This window comes from Lontra canadensis, unplaced genomic scaffold (genome assembly GCF_010015895.1).
Source record: "Lontra canadensis isolate GAN:19392208 unplaced genomic scaffold, GSC_riverotter_1.0 scaffold331, whole genome shotgun sequence".
NCBI lineage: Eukaryota > Metazoa > Chordata > Mammalia > Carnivora > Mustelidae > Lontra > Lontra canadensis.
The window spans coordinates 52418-76339 of NW_022631325.1; the positions used below are offsets into that span (position 1 = coordinate 52418).

General features: G+C 39.2%; 1 protein-coding gene across 3 annotated transcripts in view; it reads left to right on the plus strand.

The window, feature by feature from the left end:
* LOC116862794 (receptor-type tyrosine-protein phosphatase gamma) overlaps nucleotides 1-23922 on the plus strand; it is an 81163-nt gene that overhangs the window by 52013 nt on the left and 5228 nt on the right. For all 3 annotated transcript variants that reach the window (XM_032850200.1, XM_032850201.1, XM_032850202.1), the window contains 8 exons: nucleotides 926-1098; nucleotides 2630-2765; nucleotides 3500-3646; nucleotides 5517-5610; nucleotides 6509-6585; nucleotides 7076-7204; nucleotides 10427-10573; nucleotides 11272-11414. In XM_032850200.1, the coding sequence (XP_032706091.1) occupies nucleotides 926-1098; nucleotides 2630-2765; nucleotides 3500-3646; nucleotides 5517-5610; nucleotides 6509-6585; nucleotides 7076-7204; nucleotides 10427-10573; nucleotides 11272-11414 (1046 nt within the window). The remainder of the gene's footprint in view (nucleotides 1-925; nucleotides 1099-2629; nucleotides 2766-3499; nucleotides 3647-5516; nucleotides 5611-6508; nucleotides 6586-7075; nucleotides 7205-10426; nucleotides 10574-11271; nucleotides 11415-23922) is intronic.

Consider the following 23922-nt stretch of genomic DNA (forward strand, 5'->3'; position numbering starts at 1 on the left):
TCTGTCTTCTAATAGAGCTGTTAGCTGGCTTCAACTAACCAACCAATAACCAGCTTACATTTCCAAAGCCCATTACTCATGGAAACCCTTCAGGTATTTAAACATTGCCCTCTTATTTTAAAACCACTCAGGTCAGAGGACAGAAGTCAAATAGGAACTTTGGGTGTTTTGTGCAAGAGGAAAAAGGAGAAAGAGAAAGATAGGAAAAGGAGGGTTAACAAGATTTCAGAAATCAAAACCATTGGGCTTCTGTAGCCCAGGGCCAAAGACCTTACATGCTCTGGCTGATTAATGACCTAGAGTCCTCAAAAAAAAAATAGGAAATTTTCAGGCATTTATCCAGTTATTGGCTGTAAGAAAAACCTACAGCAGCAAGTTACCTGTTTGGGGAAATTTTTCATCCAAAGTAGTTAAAATGTAAAAAGTTCAGCCACTTAAAGGAAAACGGCTCTGAAAAATTCATTTATGAAAGCGACAGGTAAATTTATTATTGACGCTGGAGACTGAGAATCACTTTCCAGAGGACGTATAACAGCAGCCAGCACTCAGAATCCTGATGGTCCAACCCAGACCACAGAGAAAGGACGGGAGTCATGGCAGGAAGTTAACGTGGAGGCTGGGTAAGCAAATTACAGAGTGCTGGAGATGGTTCCACATCCAGAAAACTGGTATTCAGTGTTCCTTCCTGGTGTAGTCTTCCCCCATTTTCTCTCCCAGGAGACGTGTGCTACTTCACACCCAGCTAGGTAGCATCTCTGTTCCTGGCCCGAGACAGCTACCGAGGGGAAAGTACCTAGCTCAGGAACAGTACTTAGGGCACATGAAATGCAACGTCCTGTTTCCTACATCCTTTCATCATTATTATTTTTTTAATCCAGAATGCCACCTGTCTGCTTACAGACCTCTCTTTTCACCTTTCTCCTAGGGTCAGAAGGGAAATCCCAAGGGTCGTCAAAATGAACGGGTCGTGATTCAGTATCACTACACTCAGTGGCCTGACATGGGAGTTCCTGAGTATGCGCTCCCGGTCCTGACCTTCGTGAGGCGATCCTCGGCCGCCCGGACACCAGAAATGGGCCCTGTGTTGGTGCACTGCAGGTGGGGCCAACATCTTTCTCCTTCTTGCACCTGGGTTCCAACATCTGAAGTGGGCAGGGTGGGAAGATGGGGACCACTGGGGCCCTGTGTTTTTAGAAACGGGAGTCTTCCACTGTAAACTGGGACCAGCACAGCCTGTTAGGGTCTGTAAAATCCCCGTATTCTCAAAATACCGGAAGTCACCTGCTACTTCTGGGGCCAAAACAAAATCTGCTCTTAGAGAATGCATTTCCAGTTTTTATAACCTCCATTATTAATAAAATCCCCATTGTTTACAGGGAATCTTGAAGCTGCTCCTATTACATAGAAATCTGACCTTAAACACAAGTTCAGGGCTTCTTACACTAGGGAGTTTGAGATTTTATAGGTGGCTTCTCTGTAGGGTTCCTCTACATAATAAAAGGTATTGTAGGAGTGAAAAGATTTTTAATTTTTTAGTTGATACATGCTCTAAAAAAGACCTTTTTGAAAGCACCGAGAAGGCCTTTTTTCCCTTAACTACCTTAAACAATTTCAGTAGGTAGTTTAAAAATACTTTTATTATCTTTCATTTGTGATTGTATTCTTGGAATTCCTTTTTTTTTTTTTTTTTAACTTTGGTATCCAAACAGATGCTCCCTCTTCTGTGAGCTATGTTGCAGAGGGACATGGCGTTTTCTAAGCATTTCTTCTGGGCTGCTTTTCGTGACATGCAGCCACAGAGCAAGTGCTTGGCAGGTGTTGGAACCCACCTCCTCTTTAAAGCCTCATGAAAAGTACATTTTTTTTGCTGACCCATTGAGGAGTCGCTAAAAGAGACATGGAAGTGTCGAAGAGCTGGGGTATCAATGGTGTGGTCGTGGGAGGCGGGGAGCCTGCTGGGGGACTCTGACAAAAGCAGCCCATTAATCAGTACTCAGTACGGTGGAACTCCCATCTTCCTGAGTGGTGGTGTTTCTTTAACAATGAGGAACTGTGGATAAAAGAGGCCAGAGTTTGCAGGCATGCCATTCTGATTCCATACCGGGCTGACTAAAGGAAGGCACCCTTTAGATGGGAACTTTCTAGTACTGAACAGACTAGGAAGGTGTGCAGAAAGGGCACTTATTGAAAGGATAATGGGTGCTCCAGAACCAGGCACAAACTTGGGCGTCAGGGACACAAACTCCCTACCTGGGTCCTCAGCAGACAGGGTTCTGGTGCGGGGATGGCTCTGCCAGGAAGGGCCGCTCTCCATCCCTTGCATCACTGACTTACATCCTTGGCTTGAGCAGCAAGCAAGGCTGCGAAAGCAAATACACGTGCATCATTTCACTGCAGCTCCTGTGGTCTTTATAAAAGGCTGTCTCTGCCCCCCATCAAGACTCGTGGGAAATGTCCTCATGAAGTTGTTGGATGCTGTCCACAGTGAATAATCTGTCAGCTCTCTACTAGGTTATCTAAACAAGGTTATTTCTAAGCTCATTTGATACTTAGTAATTTTTTCAGTCTACAGTTAATGCATGACACAGTAGAGCAAAAGGTAGCCGCTGAGTGTCTTCCTTTCTTCCAGCGCTGGTGTGGGCAGGACCGGCACCTACATCGTAATAGACAGCATGCTGCAGCAGATCAAAGACAAAAGCACAGTTAACGTCCTGGGATTCCTGAAGCATATCAGGACACAGCGTAACTACCTCGTCCAGACTGAGGTGAGGAGCGGCTGCAGGGGCTCTCGAGAGATTCTAGCATGTGCTTTAAAGCAAAGTGGAATGGTACTGAGGAGAAGATTCATTCTGGTAGGACCTGAAGGAATGCACAGGTTTGTAGCGGAAGCTATGCAGACCATGATACTATTCTTTGACTCCCCGTTTATCCCTTTCTGTGAGGATCTTCTGTGTGATTTCTCAGTCACTACACCAACACTGGTGGCTCAGTGGGTTAAGCCTCTTGCCTTCAGCTCAGGTCATGATCTCGGGGTCCTGGGATCGGGCCCTGCATCGGGCTCTCTGCTCAACGGGGAGCCTGCTTTTCCCTCCCCCTCTCTCTCTGCCTCCGTCTCTGTCTGCTTGTGATCTCTCTCTGGCAAATAAATAAAATCTTAAAAAAAAGAAGCAGACACAGCTGTATCTAGTGCTGTGTTCGATGTGAGGAGGAATTAAACATGTTGTCTGGCCTGAAAAGTAGAACGGTTCTAAAGGCCTTCGTGAAACACATTTCTCCATGGCTTGCTGCTGCATTGGGCATGGTATGGAAAAACAGAGTCTTGACCCAAAAATAATTTATGAGGGATAAACCGGGGAGTATTGGAGCAAGGCATCTAGCTGTAAATGTCTGAAGGAGTTCACGGGGCAGTCCCTGAGAGCAGAGTTGATGTGAGGTCAGTTTCATGACTTGGACAGAGGTGGCTACCCCTGACCAGCTCTCCTCATTCTGTCCCTTTTAGGAGCAGTACATTTTCATCCATGATGCCTTGTTGGAAGCCATTCTAGGAAAGGAGACCGAAGTATCTTCGAATCAGCTGCACAGCTATGTTAACAGCATCCTCATACCAGGAGTAGGAGGAAAGACACGGCTGGAGAAACAATTCAAGGTAGTGTTCTGAAAGAAGTAAAGAACTGGCTTGAGTTTGGGGAGGGTCATAACTTTTTGGCATGAATGTGTAGACTGAAAGGCATTACCGTTGGTATTCTTCAAATGTAGCAGGAAGAGAGTAATGTTTCCACCTGGGGGTGAACGGTTGGGATCCAAGCTGATGGCGCGGTGCGGTATTACCTTCTGAGCCACTTCGCGTTTCATCTGAACGTAAACAGCAGCAGCCCCCGGCCACAGTGACCTAATGGTTGGAGTCGGTCACTCTAGTCCAAAAAAGAGTCGCTGTATTTTTTCTGAACTAACTTATCTTACCCTTAAGAAGGTTTTATTTTTAGGACAGTATGTCAACAAATAATCTATTTGAAAGACTATCAGATAGTTTAGAAACTGAGAAGGAGTTATCAAGGAATACCCGAGAGAGGTTAACTTTCCCCAAAGGATTCTTCTTTCACATGGATAAGGGCATGAAGAAGTTTAAAGGCAGTTGAGGTTTATATGGAAGTAACTGAGGGAAAAGTTAAAACAAACACACAAAAAAACAATACTATAAAGACATTAATTAAGAGCTCAGTCCTTTATTCTAACCTTCCAACACTGTTCCTCAAAATTACTAAGTACTTTCTTATTTATTAGTCTCTCATAGTCTTTTAAATTTTTTTGGCATTATTCCATATGTAATTTCTCATTCTGTATCAAGGTGGAAAAAATAGAGCGAATCTGTGCAGTCATACTTTTCATGTAAAACTTTCCATAGATTCTGAAACCATCATTTGAATCCGAGAGACTGCCATGCAAATTAATGAGCGAACTTAATCTATTTTTCATTCCATAGCAACCTTAAATTTCTAGCTGTCCTTTTATAACATCCTAACTATTCGAAAAACCATTTGAGGTAATTAATGACATTATATCCCATTTTAAATGTTTAAAAGTAATTCCTTAAAAAAATTAAGGACCAATATTTCTTAAGTTCTATTTCTGCAATATTTATTTCCACATATTTTGATGAATTTTTTAAAAGAAATCTCTTCATTCCATTGGAGACCAGGTAATTGGTTCTTCGGTAGGAACTAACCACTTTAGAACTTAAGTAGAAGGGGAAAAACAAGCGTGAGAAACTTGAAAACTGCCCCCAGGCGGGGGACAGTAGGACAAAAGTGTATGGAGGAGGTTGTTCCCTCATGTTGAGATGGACTCCCTCCCCACTAAAAAAAACAAAACAGAGGACTGACATAGTGCTCGACCAAGTTATAGAAGAACAAGAAGAATAACCAAACTACTGGGCCATGTATAATGGCCTTAGAACAATGTTAGTTTAGTTCGACAGAAATGTACCGAGAACCTAGTTAGTTACGTTCAAGAAACATGATTCGCTCCTGTGACCACAAAGCAGTCTTTCCTAGCGTAGACCCACCTGAATCTCATGTGCCTAGGAGAAATGACAGAAGACAAATGCCAAAAAGCGTGACATTTTCAGCAGAAAAATCCAGATCAATGCAATAATATCTACTGCCCATCTTGAACCTGTTATTAGAAGCCTATGGCCTGACAGGAGAAATAAGACAAACATAGCCACGGTAATGGGACAGAAGTAACCACTACTGATAGAAAAATGGTCTTTGGGATAGAAAAATGTTTTGGCTCTTCAGTAATCCAATTGCTGACTGGCCTTTGTCTGCCAGATCATCAAGCAAATGCTATCAACTATAACTTTGTTTTGTTGTTTCCCAGCTTTACTGAGATGTGACTGATACATGGCATTGTACAAGGTGTAGAAAGTAATGACCTGAGGCTTGCATATATTATAAAATGATTATCACAATAAGGTTGGTTAATGAATGAAAACTAAAATGTTGCCTTTCTTTCAGCTGGTTACACAATGTAATGCCAAGTACGTGGAATGCTTTAGTGCTCAGAAAGAGTGTAACAAAGAAAAGAACCGAAACTCTTCAGTCGTGCCATGTAAGATCTTAAAATCAGCTTGACTTGGTTGAGTGTGTTAGTATTTTTTCATTGAATTTTATGTATTATGTAAAGAGGCCGTGACTACCAAGGGGAATTGTTACGCCAGGAAAATTGAGGCAGTGTGATCAAATTGGGAAGGGTGGCTGTCCAGGCCAGCAAACTGCTCCTTTAGTGTGACATGAAGTCTAGCTTCCGTTGACCTCACAACTCAAGAATTACGGTACTTCTCCATTTTAACTTTAAAAAAAAAAAAAGGCAAAGCCATGATCACGGTGGCATTGATGCTCCTAGAAATCTTAAGAATCTGATTAATCTGTACAATTGGAATGCATCATTACATGATTCTGGCTATTGAGATCGAAGCACGGTGGGTAGATGCGGACCGTTGTATGAATAACTCAGGACCCAGCAGAGGATGCTGTGTGTGCTGTAGACACAAGCATGGGTGATCACTAGACAGATTCTCTCTACCGACAAAGGCCCCGGTTTTCTCAGTGCATTATGGGGAGAAAAATATGGGTAAGGGAATGGCAAAAGAGCAAAAAGTACAATGTGTTGGTATAATTGTAGGAATATCAAACCAGGGCCAAAAAATTATCTGACATCCTCTGTCATGTCTGCACAGAGTGTTCTCTTCATGATGTGCTGTGAAAACCTCTCTCACAGGAAGATTCTATTCCTCTAATGCCTCTTCCCTTCTGGGAATGTACTGCAGAATTCCATTGCCATTCTGCCTTAGCTGACACTTTCGCTTAGTTAAAAATATAGGTGAGTTTTAAAATGAAAGGGGAGCCGGGGAAATAGATTACTCACCAAGTGAATCTCAGAAAGCATTATTGGTTCTGTGTGTGTAACAAGGCAAATGTGGTGTTTTGTTTTGTTTTCCATACAATAGCCGAGCGTGCCCGAGTGGGTCTTGCACCATTGCCTGGAATGAAAGGAACAGATTACATTAATGCTTCTTATATCATGGTGAGAGTCAACAGTTAATTATAAATAAATTCAATTAAACTAAAAGGTGGAAAAGAGCAGATACCACCTATGTGGCTGATTTCATTTTTCAAATAATTTCTCGATGTGTAATAAAAATTAGAGAGATTTCTGTATCTCGCGACCTCTAACAAAAGACTGCTAATCAGCGGGGATACAGAAATGCTTTAAGAAAAGGGTTTGTTAAGAAATTAATTTTCTTGTTAATTTCCACCATCTAGTGTTTGAATAAATGCTGAAATTGCTGTTAAGTAAAAACAGCAGGGGTACTAGAAGGGAATTGTACGTGGAGAGAAAATGATCTACACGTGTTAGCCTATACATCTAAAAATTAGCCACATCTACGGACTGCCTTTTTCAATTGTTTAAGTGAGGTCAGAACAATACTGTCTTATTTCATGAACGTATTTTACTAGCACAACATCAGAATAAAATGTTTCTAACTGCTGATTTTCCGTCTCCCTAACTGAAGGGCTATTATAGGAGCAATGAATTTATTATAACCCAGCATCCTCTGCCACATACTACGAAAGATTTCTGGCGAATGATTTGGGATCATAATGCACAGATCATTGTCATGCTGCCAGACAACCAGAGCTTGGTAAGCAAAGCACATCTGCTATATATTAATGAGCCTGTGAGGCCATAAGCATAAATCATTTTGATACCTTACCACAGGGCTCACTGTGCACGTGCGCTAGGGAGGGCATCTAGACTTCTCTCGTCTTTAAGTCTGAACAGGTTCCTTTTGTATTGTCACAGTTACTGTCCCTATGTGCTCCATAACTTGATTCTCTCATGCTGGCAGGGCAGTAGAGGGTTTTGGAAAAGGGCTTTTGAGTAACCTCATTTAACATACGACCTTAACCTGACCTCTCAGTTGCAGTATGTCACTTGTGAAAAACAAAATAGCAGCTAACATTTGAGTGTGTGACTGTGTTTACATGTATTAGCTTGCTGAATCTCAATCCTCTCTACCTCTTTAGGACACAGTTACTATTATTTCATTTAACAGCTAAGAGAATGGAGGGAAGTAACTTGCCTAAGGGCATATACACAAATGACTGGAGGAAGGATTTGAACCTGAGTCACCTGTCTTTTAATCCTTTTGCTCTGTTCATCCCACCCCGCATTAGAGGAAGGTTTCCCAGCCCTCCCCCAGTAAACTTCTATCAATAGTATTAATTATCATCATTTCTCCCCCCATTCAACAGGCACAGCAGATGCATTACAGGGAAGGAGATACACAAAGGCGATTTTGTTCCAATTTAAAGGTGCTTTTAAGACCTTGACTGAGCCATAGCCCCTCTCTCTCCTCCTTTGAGTCCTTCTCGCTGTGCCTCGGGATTATATAAAAGAAGGGCAAACAAATTTATCAAGATGAGCTTAACTCTCAAAATTAGTTGGGTGTTCAGAAGTTATTATGAGGACATGTAAGCCCACAAAACAAAAACAAAAACAAAAAACAATGAGGAGCTGCTTCCATGAGGATCAGATTAGTGAATTTTTTAATCAAGAAAGAACAGCCTGTGATTGAACCCCTAGTCTTGCTGACATGCATTTGACTGTGTGCCCAGGCAGTAGGAACTTCTTCACTTTGTCGCATTTTGCTCCAGCTTCAGAATACCAAGACTGCTTCTGTATGATAGAATGGCAGCAAAATTGAGAATCTTAAGCTAAAAACTGGAGTGTAAATTTTCAAATTAGCTGGCAATAGGGGTCTATTCTGTTTGGCATGTGGAAATTGGAGGCACTTAGGGTTGTTAAAACGTTCATTTGTTGGATGAGTCAGTATTTTGTTATTGTCGCTTACCAGAAGACGGTCACCAAAAGCATCCATCACACAGGCTCATTTGTAGCGGGGAGGCTCAACCACCTGAGTCCCTGCCTGCTCTGCAGACAGTGAGGACCTTGACCTGCCCCAGAACAGGTCATCGCAGTGTCTCAGGCTGAGGGAGGCCTGGCTGGAATCCTGCATGTCTGCATTCTCAACTCCGGGGATGAAAGTCAGATTTATTAGTGCACATTTTCCCTAAATATGTAGATTCTCTTTGTTGGCTTCATTATTTATCACTGCTATAACTTGACAAGACCATGATGCTGTGAGTAGCCCGAAGTCACTAGTTCCTAGCTCAGAAAGCACCGTTAAAAATACAGGGATCTTTGCTCTACAAATGTATTTGTAAGCAAAATAACCATGAGCCCGGAGTTGCTGCTGAATTAAGAAGCAGCATGTATTTTTCATGGTCTTTGAAGATAATCAGTTATTCCCTCGTTTGCTATGTGTATTCAGAACGGTTTGGGGGGTTTGTTTTTGGTTTTGTTTTTGTTTTTTGCTGCCTTCTACCGTTAATAAAATCCCTTCGGCAGTTACTAGGCCAATTTGATAATTTACAATTCGTGTTAACTTCTTGGAGGTACGTAATGTTGTTTTCCCACTTTTCAGATATGGAAATTAAGGCCCAGATTAATTTATTCAGGATCACATCCAATCCTAAATTCCGTGCTTAGTCTGTGCATATCGATTAAATGTATAGGCCCTGTCCATTATTACCTTAACATCTTTAATATCTGTTAAAAGGGTCTTACTTCCATTTCCTTGGACAAAATGTATTAAAACCCCTGACAGTTACAGACTTCTTTTGTATAGACTAAACCCAATTGCTAATCTGTTTCCCCTTATGCTGAGCTTTAAAAATAAAAATGTACTTGGCAATAAGCTATATTGAAACTTGAAAGGGTGATAAGTCTTATTGGACTGTTGGCTCATTTCTGATGCAACAGTGTAAGATTAAACAAAACCTTCTTTGTTTTGAACATTATTCAGAATTATTTCTGACTTCACTAGTAGTATCTAAGCATTTTCAGGAAAATGCCCATCGAAATACAGATATGCCAGGCAAAGTAGAGTTTGCCATTTGAACTGGTGAGAGAAAGAGACATGGCAGTGGGGGGCAGGGGTCTTATCCTAATCACTGTATTTCTCACAAAATCTCCAACCTGTGCACCCCGTAACTTTTTCTTAGGCCTCCACAGTTTTCAGGGATGGAATTCAAATACCATGCCTGAATATTTCTTTTTAATCCTAAAATAGATGAACATTTAAAGCTTGCCTGATTCAAGGCTGAAAGACTTTTTCTATGTTAATCTCCATTTGAAGCCTAACATGGATTAACTTGTCTCTGAAAGAGCACTTTGTACTCCATTCCAACATAAGCTTATTGATGCATAACCTCTCCCCAGACAGGTTCTGTTGCTTACCCTTTAGCAGTAGTGTGATTTCAGACAACGTATAGACTTCCCTGAGTCTTGATGTCCTCCTCTGTAAAGACAGATAATAAAAATCCTTTACCTCTCTAATATGTTGCAAAAATTAAATAATATAATATTGATGAAATTCCTGGGCAAAATGCTCATCATCTGTAGGACTGTTTTCATAATCCATAGGAAGTAAAAACTAGGATGTCTTAGTTACTTAAGCAACTGTGAAATAATATACTAACTCCAGGTGAGAAATGTTCTATAATGTATCATAGTGGAAAAAAATAACAAAAACAGGATCTAGGTCAATTAATTTTAATATATCACCTCTAGAGGGAGCATTTTTGGTTGTTACAGTGACCTCGGTGGGAACTGCTAGGAAGTGGTTATTACTGAGTATATTTTACAATCACCACTGGACTTGGTGAAGCGGGCATGATTAAATGGTGACTCGGGAGGTACGGGAGATGGCAAACATTATGCATCAATTTGCAAGAATAATTAAAAAACAAATGTTTGACAGCACTGCAGAGGAATTTTTTCTTTGGGGGGGGGTTCATAGGCAGAAGATGAATTTGTATACTGGCCAAGTCGAGAAGAATCCATGAACTGTGAGGCCTTTACCGTCACCCTTATCAGCAAAGACAGACTGTGCCTCTCTAATGAAGAACAAATTATCATCCATGACTTTATCCTTGAAGCTACACAGGTAACTTAAACCTCCATTTCTCAGTAACAGCCATACCTGGGCCCTGCATCATCTTTCTAAGTAGTAATAAAGTCACTTGCCACCCTCGAGACAGGCCCAGGCATTTGAGTATGACTTAATTTTAAATATGTACGCTTCACTTTTTCCTTCCTTCAAATATTTGCTTTTTGCAGTTGGGTAGATGAAATGTAACTGTTGTCTGAGCATGCATACAAATAGGTCTGTTGACCTAATTATGAAAACAATATACTAGAGCTCAACATTCTCTTTGCCACCAGAAATGTAAACCTTGCAATGTGTTACAAATGATAATAGTAAGACTTTTTTTTTTTTTTTTTTAGTAGTAAATGACATTTTGAGATATAATAACTTATTATGGGGTGGAAAAGACAGGCACTATCTTATATTAATAACTTAAATGATGATTTGTCCTTTTTTCCTTTAAATGTATAGATAAATAGGTTATGTAAAGTCTCTTATAATTTATTGTCACTTAAAATTTTATTATCCCCTGAACAAAAATAAGATTCTGCTTTCATGACCTGGTCATTTTTTAAGGGCAGGCAGGCAGTCCTCCCTACTATTTGGCACTTGTCAGTTATCTCTAATACGTACTTTCTCAGGAACAAGTTCTAGGCCACACATTAACAGGTGTCAGGAAATAAAGTATGGGCTATGACTTGTTGTATTGGTTACAGGATGACTACGTCCTAGAGGTTCGGCACTTCCAATGTCCCAAATGGCCTAACCCAGATGCCCCCATCAGCAGTACTTTCGAACTTATCAATGTCATCAAGGAAGAGGCCTTAACAAGGGATGGCCCCACCATTGTTCATGATGAGTATGTATCTATTTCTTAACTTTAAAATTCAAACATTTTTCTTGTTGACTTGCTTTAGGAGTGAAAAGGGAAGATCCTGACCCTTCTTTCTGTGTTACCAGTGTGTGCAGGTGCCTGCTGTAGATCTGTTGGCATTTTAAGGTGTCAGGCCCTCCCCAAGGCCTCAGATATTCCTGGTCTGTATGTTCTAGAAGGTCAAAGCACTATACCAGCCTATAAAAATAGACTTGCAAGCTTTCTGAGGTTTTATGTTTCAAAACACTAATTAAATAGATAATGTAAATAGTTATTTAATAACTTAATTAGTTACATTTAATTTTATACCCTTAGTGAATTTCAGCACTTATTAGAGAAGAAAACTTTTTAAATACAATTTAGTTGATTAGGAGTGAGAATGTTACTATTAATCATAAATTTAGGGGCACCTGGGTGGCTTAGTGGGTTAAGCCTCTGCCTTCAGCTCAGATCGTGATCTCAGGGTCCTGGGATCAAGCCCTGCATCAGGATCTCTGCTCAGTGGGAAGCCTGTTTCCCCCTCTCTCTCTGCCTGCCTCTCTGCCTACTTGTGATCTATCAAATAAATAAACAAAATCTTCTAAAAAAATCATAAAATTTAGAGCTTACAGTGTGTTTTGAAGTTTGAAAAATATGACTCTCAAAGAGAACAAATGATTTGCTCCTGGTGTCAGAGCTTCTAGGTACCCATGTTGTATTCAAACTCCCAACATTTTCCTCTTTATTCAGAGGGAAAGGATCATAGATTAAACTTATGATATGTGAATATTTGGAGTCAAACTTCATGGCTGGGATTGACCTATAAATCAGTTGTGTCATCCCAGATTGTTTAGAAGCTCACAACATTTTAGCTAATATGGCACCAATTATAGGTCCTCGTTTCTTAAAAAAAAAAGAAAAAAAATGATTTATTTTAGGGGAGGAGGAGCAGGGCAGAGCAGAGGGAGAGAAGCAGACTCCTGCTGAACGTGGAGTCCAAGGAGGGCTCGATTCTGAGGCCTTGAGACCATGACCTGAGCCAAAACCAAGAGTCGGCCACTCAACCGATTGAGCCAGCCGGGCGCCCCTGTATCCTCATTTCTGTTTTACTTCCAAGGTAGCGCCTTTGGAAATTCTCAGCAAATTATCGGTGTATCCATTAAATTAGCAGCTACTCTGCTTACTTTTCAGTTTGAGAGTAAGACTAAAGTTTTCATTTTTTCTAAACAAATGCTGCAACATGAAGTGAACAGACTTTTAGCGTCGGTTAACACCTGTACCTCAAATCATGGTTTCCTCATATTTGAAGATGGCCATAGTATTGGCTGCTTCCAAAGACTTTTATGGTCTTTTTTTTTTTTTTTAAAGGAAATAATGACTATTTCAAAACGTTGGCCCGACTCTTAATTAGATTAAGATGGCGGGGCGGGGAAAGAGGGAAATATAGTCGGAGCTTTAAATATACTGAGATGCCTACAAACGTGACAACAGCCAGCAGTGTTTAAATAGTGAAGCCGGGGGGCACCTGGGTGGCTCAGTGGGTTAAGGCCTCTGCTTTCGGCTCAGGTCATGATCCCAGGGTCCTGGGATCAAGCCCCGCATCGGGCTCTCTGCTCAGCAGGGAGCCTGCTTCCTCCACTCTCTCTGCCTGCCTCTCTGCCTCCTTGTGAATAAATAAATACAAACATTTAAATAGTGAAGCCGGCATCAAAATAATTGGGCAGCTGTTACTGGTCTATGAAAATTGCAGTATGTAAAATTAGGGCTGCTTCTATAGCTTTTTTCCCCCCGCTAATTTGTATTAGTTTTTCAAATACCTCTGGGTTTTGCCAGCTTCTTCCCATTCAGACTGAATTCTAATGCTGCTGCCCAGTTCTGTTAATGATTTTGCTGTTATTTTGTGCTTAACTCAGTAAAGCAGCTACACTTCTATTTCATGGTAAGGGATGTAAAAACTGGCAATTTGTTAAACAATTTAAAAACCTATTTAATTCATTTGTCTATATTCAATTTGGGGGGGTATATGGTCTTATTCAGTAATTTTTATTGTATGCCACGTGCTAAAAATGTCACCCCTGAAATTAATCAAATGCAGCTTGTTCTTAGGCCTACATAAGAAAAGAGCAAATGAATTCTGAACTAGATCAGCACAAATCATGTAAGTGAGCTGCATTAAAAGCCACCTGAAGAAATATGTTCCTTCTATTATATCCACTCTTTGGGAGATAAGCAATTCCACAGAAGTGACTTTTCCACATTACCCAAGCAAATTTGACATTTTTAAACAGCTGCTACTGGTAGTGTACTGTTCTGAACACCAGTTAGCTTTCCATTTCCATCCTACCTACTTTTTCTGCCTCTAAATACTCCCTTTCCTGCTGGCCTTCAGCCCTCTCAAGTGTCGCCTATCTAAAACCAAACTCAGCTTCCCCAGCCACGGAGTTGGGCAAACCAGAAACCTACCAGAGCCCCCATCTCTCTCCGGCCACGAGTCTTCTTGATGTCCCCCATTCTTGCAGTACACTTGCCACATTCCTTTACGGTCTGGGTGAAACAGTCCTCCACTGAATTACTTCCCGCAGGCCCCCTTGCCCCTGCAAATACTATTTCCTTTGAGGGCTCTTTCAGTCAGCAGATGGACGCTGTAAAAGTCATTCTCTTTGAAGAGGTAATCGTTTAACAGCACTAATGACACCCCGTTCTTGCCAGTGCTGTTCTTGGGTACCGCTTCCTACTGCAACTACTTGTTCACAGGACTCACCCCCAACCCACGGAGACCAGCAGAGGTAATTCATTTGTCCCGGTCTCTACTGCGTGAAGCCCAATGCCTGGCATGTAGTGGGTACTGGGCTTCAAACTGACCTTCCAATAAGGATATGGACCATGTCCTTAATAGGAACTTTCCCCAGAGAGCCTTGTGCCTTGCATTTTGTTTATCATTATTTTCCCTCCTTACAAATGTTTGAGCTCTATCAAAAGGAGAGGTGAGAAGGCCAGGCCACTTGCACTTAAGTCAAAGAGTTGAACTTCTGAGCAGACAGACTTGATATTTATTGGGTCTTCACAGACATCTCTTAATACCAACTCTCAGGGTTCTCAGCTGTGTGCCAGACGGATGAAGTTTCTAGATAAATGATCTAAGGATAAAATTCCACACCCCAAAGTAAACCGATTCTATTTGAAGACAAGCACAGCTTAAAAGCAAACTGCTTTATTCACAGCATCCTGTAGTCAAGACCGTTCTGTTCGGAGACTCCTCTATCAGCATTACTGTCAGATTTTTTTTAAGCAGAGCCTACATTCCTACAGAAGAAGTTTGGAACATGAGCACAGTTTTTACAGTCTCATGAGACTACAGATTAGACATTCACTCACAGAAGACCAGTTTCTTGTGCAAATATTTAATGTGATATCTATCACCCTGTTAGAGCTCCTAGAAGGCTAATTCCATTAACAATTCTCAAAGTATGTTCTGAGGACTGCAGGTTGGGAAGGAGCCCATTCCAGGAGATTCAAAAGTTCAAAACTATTTTCATAATAATGCAAAGATACTATTTGCCTTGTTCATTCTTACTCTGATGGCTACCATAATGTGTGCTTGCGTGGTTTTGTGTTTAACGTTTTCTCAGTTCCAATTTTTTATAGAGTAAATATTGATAGATAAAGCCCAAATAAACAAAAGCTCTTTGAGGATCACCAGTAACCTTTTATTTTCATTTGATCCTGAGAGAAGCAGTAGGAGATGTAGAACTATCTGGACTGCTTTCTCTGTCAACTGCTGCAAAGATACCCGCACATAATAACTGGTTTCCTTTTCTTACTTAGATCCCCTCTCCTCACATGAGAAAGAAAGCAGTGTGAAGCAAATAGGGCCTCTGTACACAAATAGTCAGTGTCAGCAAGGACCAGCTAACATAATTTGTGAAGTCCCATGTAAAATGGAAATGCAGGAACTCTTGTTCAAAAATTAAGATTTTCCAGATGAAGAGTTCAAAGTATTGGTCATAAAGATACTCACCAGACTTGAGAGAAGAGTGGATAAACTCAGAACCTCAACAAAGAAATAGAAAATACAAAAAAGAACCAATAACTGAAAATGAAAAATACACTAAAGGGAATGTATACTAACATCCCATTTCAGGGGTCCCAGAGGGAGAAGAGAGAGGAAGGGACAGAAAACTTCCCTAACCTGGGGAAGGAAACAAACATCCCAAACAAGATGAGCCACGGGCAGTCCACAGCAAGACACATAATAAAGAATCCTAAAAGCATCAACAGAAAAGCACTAGTTATTTAAAGGGGAAACCCCATAAGGCTATCAGCCGACTTTTCAGCAGAAACTTGCAGTCCGGAAGTGAGTGGCATGATATATTCAAAGTGTAGAAAGGAAAAAAACCCACAACTGTGAATACTATAACCAGTTAACATTCAGAATTGAAGAAGAGGGGTGCCTGGGTGGCTCAGTGGGTTAAAGCCTCTGCCTTCAGGTCATGATCTCAGGGTCTTGGGATCAAGCCCCGCATCGGGCTCTCCACTCAGCAGGGAGACTGCCTTCCCCCTTGCTCTCTGCCTGCCTCTCTGCCTACTTGTGATTTCTGTCAAATAAATAAAAAATTTTTTTAAATCTTAAAAAAAAAAAAAAAAAAAGAACTGAAGAGATAGTTTACCAAACAAAAATTAGGAGTTCGTCACCACTAATCCAGCCTTAGAAGAAATGCTGAAAATGGCCTTTTAGGTAAAAAAAGGAAAGGCTGTAAGTAGAAGAAAATTATGAAAGGAAAAAGTTTTACTGATAAAAGCAAATACATAGTAAAGGTAGTAGATCAATCATAAAGCTAGTATAAAGGTTAAAAGACCAAAGCAGTGAAACTAATTATATCTAAAGAATTAGTTAAGTGATTCACAAAAAGATGTGTAATATGGCATCATATACATAAAATGTAGAGGGGGTAAAGTAAAAGTGTAGCTTTTAGTATGTGTTGGAACTTAAGCAACCACCAACCTAAAATAGACTGCTTCATACTTAGGATGTTATATATAAGAATCTTATAGAAACCAGAAGCCCAAAACCTCTAACAGATACATTAAAGAGAAAGGAATCAAAACATAACACTAGAGAAAGTCATCAGTCACAGTGAAAAGAGCAAGAGAAGAAGGAACACAGAACTATAAAAATAACCAGAAAACAATGAACAAAATGGCAATAAGTACAGACCTCTCAATAATTATTTTAGGGAGTTTAAATATTCAATCAAAAGACAGGATGATTGAATGGGTTTAAAAAAAAAACAAAACCCTGTCCAGATGCTGCCTACAAGAGATTCACTTTAGCCCCAAACACATACACAGACTGGAAGTTGAGGGTATGGAAAAAGATACTCCATGCAAATGGAAATGAAAAAAGCTGGGGTAGCAGTATTTATATCCAACAAAATAGTTAAAACAAAGAATGTAATGAGACCAGACAATTCCATAATAATAAAAGGATCAGGGGTGCCTGGGTGGCTCAAGTCAAGCATCTGCCTTCAGCTCAGGTCATGATCTTAGGGTCCTGGGATGGAGCCCTGTGTTGGGCTCCCTGCTCAGCGAGGAGTCTCCTTCTCTCTCTGCCTGCTGCTCCCTCTGCTTGTGTTCTCTCTCTCTCAAATAAATAAAATTTTAAAAAATAAAAAGGATCAATCCAATAAGAGGATATACACTTTTAAATATCTATGCACCAATGTAGGAGCACCTAAATATGTAAAAATATTAACAGACTTAAAGGGGGAAACTGACAGTAATAAAATAGGTCATCCAGACAGAAAATTAATAAAGAAACATTGGCTTTGAACAATACATTAGACCAGGTGGATTTAACAGATACATATGGAACATTCCATCTGGAATAGCAGAATACATATTCTTTTCAAATGCATATGGAATATTCTCCAGGATAGATCACATACTAGGCATAAAACCAGTCTCCAAAAATCTAAAAAGAATCACATCAAACATTTTTTTCTGACCACAGCAGTATGAAACTAAATTATAAGAAAAAAACTGGAAATAAAAACAAACATATGGAGGATGAGTTAAGAAATCAAAAAGGAAATCAAAAAATACCTGGAGGAAAATTAAAATGGGAGCACAAAATCTTTCAGGTTCAAAATATTTTGAGATGCAGCAAAAGCAGTTTTAAGAAGAAAATTTATAGCAGTACAGGCCTACCTCAAGAAACACAAAAAATAAACAATCTAACCTTAGTAACCTAAAGGAACTAGAAAAAGAACAAAGGCAAAATTTATTAGAAGAAAGGAAATAAAGATGAGAGTAGAAATAAATGGAGACTTAAGAAACTATAGAAAAGATCAGTGAAACAAAGATCTGGTTCTTTGAAAAGATAAGCAAAACTGAGAAATTTTTAACCAGACTCCTCAAGAAAGAACACAGATTCTATTAACATTAGAAATGAAAGAGAAGTAACAACCAACACCAAAGAGAAAAGATTATAGTAGACTACTACTAAAAATTAGAAGCTAGCAAATGAGACAAACCTAGAAGACATAGAAAAATTCTTAGAAAAAACTTCCAAGGCTGAATTAGATTTAGAGAATCTGAGCAAACCAATTACTAGTAACAGAATTGAATCTGTAATGTAAACTTCCTAACAAACAAAAGTCCAGGACCAGATGGCTATACAGAGGAACTTTACCAAAGATATTTTTAAAGGTTTTATTTATTTGAGAGAGAGAAAGAGCGAGTTGGGGGAGGAGCAGAGGGAGACAGAGAAGCAGATTCCACACTGAGCATGAAGCCCATGGACTTGATCCCACGACTCTGAAATCACAACCTGATCCAAAATCAGGAGTCGGGTGCTTAACTGACTGAGCCACCTAGGTGCCCCTCTACCAAACATTTAAAATAGAGTTAATACATATCCTTCTCAAACTATTAAAAAAAAAAAAAAAAGCCAGAAGAGGAAGGAATTTATTCTAAGAAGCCACCATTACCCTGCTACCAAAACCAAAGATACTACCAAAAAAGAGAAAATTACAGGCAATATCTCTGGCAAACACAGATGGAAAAATCTTTTACAGAATATTAGCAAACTAAATTCAGTTCTGATTTCCAGGATCAGATGGGATTTATTCAAGGATGGCAAGGATGGTTTGACATCCACAAACTAATCACATGATATACTACCTTAACCAAATGAATGATAAAAATTAGGATTATGGCAATAGATTCAGAAAAAGCATTTGACAAAATTCAACATCTACTCTTAATAAAAACTCTCAACAGAGGGGGTTTACAGGGAACATATCTAAATATAATAAAGGCTATATATGACAAACACAGCTAATATTCTCAACATAGGTAATAATACTCAATGATGATAAGCTAAAAACTTTTCCTCTAAGATCAGGAACAAGAAAAGGATGTCCACTGTCCCCATTTTTATTCAACAAAGTACTAGAAGTCTTAACCACAATAATCAGACAAGAAAATGCAATAAAAAGGCATAAAAATTGGTAAGGAAGGCGCCTGGGTGGCTCAGTGGGTTAAGCCTCTGCCTCTGGCTCAGGTCATGATCTCGGGGTCCTGGGATCAAGCCCCGCATCGGGCTCTCTGCTCGGCAGGGAGCCTGCTTCCCCCCCTCTCTGTGCCTGCCCCTCTGCCTACTTGTGATCTCTCTCTGTGTCAAATAAATAAGTAAAATCTTTTTAAAAAAACTGGTAAGGAAGAGGTAAAACTCACTATTTGCAGATGGTACTAAAGAATGAATGAATTTAGTAAAGTTGCTGGATACAAAATCAATATACAGAAATCTGTTGTGTTTCTATACAATAATAAGGAAGTGGCAGAAAACAAGAACACAATCCCATTTATAATCACATCAAAAAGAACAAGAGTAACTAGACATAAACCTAACCAAGAAGATGAAAGAGCTATACTCTGAAAACTTTAGGATGCTGATGAAAAAGACTGAAAATAACACAAATGGAAAGACATACCATTCTTATTTTAACAGTTATTAAAATGTCTATACTATCCAAAATAACCTACAGATTCAGTGCAATTCTTGCCACAAAACTAGAACAAATAATCCTAAAATTTGCATGGAACTACAAAAACCGCTAACAGCCAAAGCAATTTTGAGAAAGAATAAAGCTAGAGGTATCACAGTTCCTAATTTCAAACTATACTACAAAGCCGAGGTAATCAAACCACTATGGTACTGACACAAAGATAGACATCTGGATCAGTGGAGCAGAATAAAAAGCCCAGAAATAAATCCACATTTATATGATCAAGTTATCTACAACAAAGAAGACAATAATATACAAAAGGGAAAAGACTGTCTTTTCAATAAGTGGTGCTGAGAAAACTAGACAGTTACATGCAAAAAAAAAAAAAAAAAAAAAAAAAAAACTGGACCACTTTCTTACACCATACACAAAAATAAACTCAAAATCGATTAAAGACCTAAATGTGAGACCTGAAACAATAAAGCCCTAAAAGAAAACGCTGGCAGTGACCTCTTGCACATCAGCCTTAGCGTTATTTTTCTGGATCTGTCTTCTCAGTAAAGGAAACAAAAGCACAAATAAACAGTTGAGACTATATTAAACGACAAACCTTTTGCATAGTGAAGGAAGCCAACAAAACACAGGACAGCCTCCCAAATGGGAGAAGACATTGGCAAATAATATATCTGCTATGAAGCTAATACCCAAAATATATGAAGAACTCATAAAACTTAAAAAAAAAATAATAATAACCTGATTAAAAATGGGCAGAGGACCTGAATCAACCTTTGTCCAAAGAAAATATCCAAAGATGACCAACAGACACATGAAAAGGTGCTCAATACCACTAATCATCAGGGAGAAGCAAGTCAAAACCATAGTGATATGTCACCCTGCACCAGTCAGAATGGCTACTATAATAAGGGGATGTAACAAGCGTTCGTGAGGATGTAAAGAAAAGGGAACCCTTGCGCACTGTTGGTAGGAATATAAATCGGTGAAGCTACTGTATAAAACTGTAGAGCAGTTCCTCAGAAAAGTAAAAATAGAAATACCATGTGATCTAGTAATTCCACTTCTGGGTATTTACCAAAAGAGAACAAAAGTACAGATTGAAAAAGATGCACGCATCCCTAGGTTCATTGCAGCATTATTTACAATAGCCACAATATGGAAGAAACCTTAAGTGTCCATAAACAGAGGAGTGGATAAAGATGTGGTGTGTACATACAGTGGACTATTACTCAGCCATAAAAAAGGAACTCACCATTTACAACAACATGGGTGGAACTAGAGGGTATTAGGCTACGTGAAATAAGTCCTATAAGACAAATACCACAGAATTTCACATCTGTATGGAATCTAAAAAACAAACAAAAACAGAAACAGACTCAAATACACAGAGCAAACTGGTGTTTGTCAGAGGGCAGTGGGGAGATGGGCAAAACCGGTGAAGGGAATTAGTAGGTACGAACTTCCACTTGTAGGTAAATCATGGGGATGAAAAGTACAGCATAGGGAAAATCGTTAATAATACTGTAATAACTTTGGTCACTACGCTTATCTTGGTGAATATTTCAAAATGTGTATGCTTGTCAAATCACGAGTTTAGCCACGTGAAACTAATATATTGTATGTCAACTATACCTCAGTAAAAAAATAACTTACAGATGACAACAGCACAGCATTAAACTAAGAGCAGGACTCTTCTGAAGAGATGCATCAAAGTGCAGAACTCTCCACAACCACACAGATTGAAGCCAGGAATATGGCCCTGGCTGCAGTCAGATCCAGAGCTATCATCAAATTCTGCTTAACACTGCCTCCTGAGTGCACTCCTGCACTCATCTCATTGCTTCAGACTACGTTTTTTTCCTACTTTATTTTCTCATTCACATCCAAGGTTTTAATTTCTTAAAGTCCTGTGGAGGGCTTTTGTGTTGCCTTTATTCCCCCAGAGTGATGGATACTCAGGCTTTAACTCTGTGTTCCTTCCTGCCATAATGATTTCTAAGGGAAGCTTCACTTTCTTCTAGTAAAAGGGTTATAACTCTAAATTTCATTCTTTTTTAAAGATTTTATTTATTTGACAGAGAGAGAGATCACAAGCAGGCAGAGAGGCAGGCAGAGGGGGAGGGGGGAAGCAGGCTCCCCACTGAGCAGAGAGCCTGACGTGAAGCTCGATCCCAAGACCCTGAGATCATGATCTGAGCCGAAGGCAGAGGCTTAATCCACTGAGCCACCCAACTGCCCTAAATTTCATTCTTGATTATGATTTTTAAAACCTTTTAAAAGCAAAGGTAGGATAATTATATAATTATATGGAACCGTAAAAAGTATCATTAAATGCACAGAGGTATATACAATGCAAGGAACCCCAGTGTATTTTAAAATGAACATAGAACACTTAGAAACATTACTTACATCAGGAACTTCAAGTATTTTTATTTCCTTGAGCCATAGGCAAGAAAAGATGAAAATACATTTGGCTCTTTTCTTAACTGTGCTAAATATAAATAAGCTTTGCTCTCATTGGGCCCTTTGAGAAAGGCAAACAAACTACCAAAGCCAGTGTATTTATACTTGTTTTATGTAGGTTATAAACTACTTGTATCACTTTTTCACCAAGTCCTTATAGTTAGAAGTGCAGATCCATAAAACTCGACAAACATCTTTAATCCTACTTCATTTCTCTAAACTTCTGAGAATGGCCTTCAGTTTTGCAGGCTTTATCCTTTCATTATAATGCTTGGTATGCAGAAGATACTTAAATTATCTGTATATTTGACTAATATGAGTTAGTTTCTAGTCATGTTTGAAATCTTACTGTGTACGTACTTTTAATTTAGGTACTTTTTTTAAAAGTGGCAAAATCTATGAAAGGCAATCTAAGGAAAGGCCAGAGTACTCCTACAGGGAGTACACACTACATAATAAAATAGTGAAATATGTAATACCTGACTTTCCTATCTGAATGGCTATGAATAGCTCTAAGAAAAAGATTAAATGGGGGGAAAGGGTCCTGAGTCTTAACAGTTTCACTAGAACAGAGTAAGCAAAGGTTAGATTTTATCCTACTGAGAAAAAAAGTACATATGATTTAAAATATGAGGAAAACCAACACGATCAAATCAGGAACAAACAAAAATACAGTGAATCAGTTACTAGATTAGATAATAGTTATAAGAGATTTTTTAAATATATACTCTGAGATCTAACAGAAGACTATGGCATTAATCAGAAACATGTTATTAAGCAATAACAAATGAGAGTCTAAGAAATGGGAAAGACAAGAGATGGTCTAGAAGTAGAGTACACAGAAGTGAAATCAAACTCCATTACAGAAGCTAGGTAAGTTCTAATATATGTCTGAGAGGTGATCCTTGTTGAGAAAAGAGACTAAAGAAGAAGAAATAATGGCTGAGATTTTCTAAGACATGAATAAAGGATGAGTAAAGTCTCATAAAACTTACTATTTTGGAGAATGGTGAAGAAAACAATTAAGGAAGTTATAAAATTACACTGGGAAGGAAAAATCTACCATTGATTAAATATTAATATATAAGAAATTTAAAAAAATATTTGATAACTGTTAATTTGCTTAGGCTTGACCATGTTTACATATTGTCATAAATCCTAATTTTTTTTAAAGATTTTATTTATTTATTTGACAGACAGAGATCACAAGTAGGCAGAGAAGCAGGCAGAGAGAGAGGAGGAAGCAGGCTCCCTGCTGAGCAGAGAGCCCGATGCGGGGCTTGATCCCAGGACCCTGGGATCATGACCTGAGCCGAAGGCAGAGAGAGGCTTAACCCACTGAGCCACCCAGGCGCCCCCAAATCCTAATTCTTACATGAAAATAACTAATGAATAAAATGTTTGGGATATGCTTCAAAGTATATGGGAAAGGAAATAGATGTGAAACAAGTTTGGCCATGAGCCCATGACCACTGGAACTGAGTAACTGCTATGTGAAGGTGACTGAGCTTGCGCACGTGTTGGATGTTTTCTAATAATAAAAAGTTAAAAATAGAAATATTTTAAGGGAAACAAACACTCGAAATTCTTTATACCAGTAAACGTTGAAGAGCTGAGAGCAGGTGAGTTCCCAAACTGCTGAGATAGACCAAGTGCTCACCCGGCTACCCTCGAACAGTAACAAGAGGAAATGTAATATAACCATGATTTAAAAAAAAAAAAAAAAAAAAAAAGGCTAGCACCAGAATGGAAAAAGTATAGGGCCAGTCTTACTTAATTGATTATGGCTGTAAAAATCTAAGTAAAATACTGTCAAATAAAATTCAGTGTGTTGAGTTAAAAGAATTTTGTATCATGAAAAAGTAAGATTTACCCTAGGGCTTATAGAGGTGGTTAAATGTTACCACTGTTCTCTCAAGTGAATGCAGGACATAATCAAAGGGATTTCTAAAAAAAAAAGTCAATAGATGTTGGAAAGTACAGAATAAAATCATTCATTCATAATCTCCCTCCCCAAAAGAAAACAC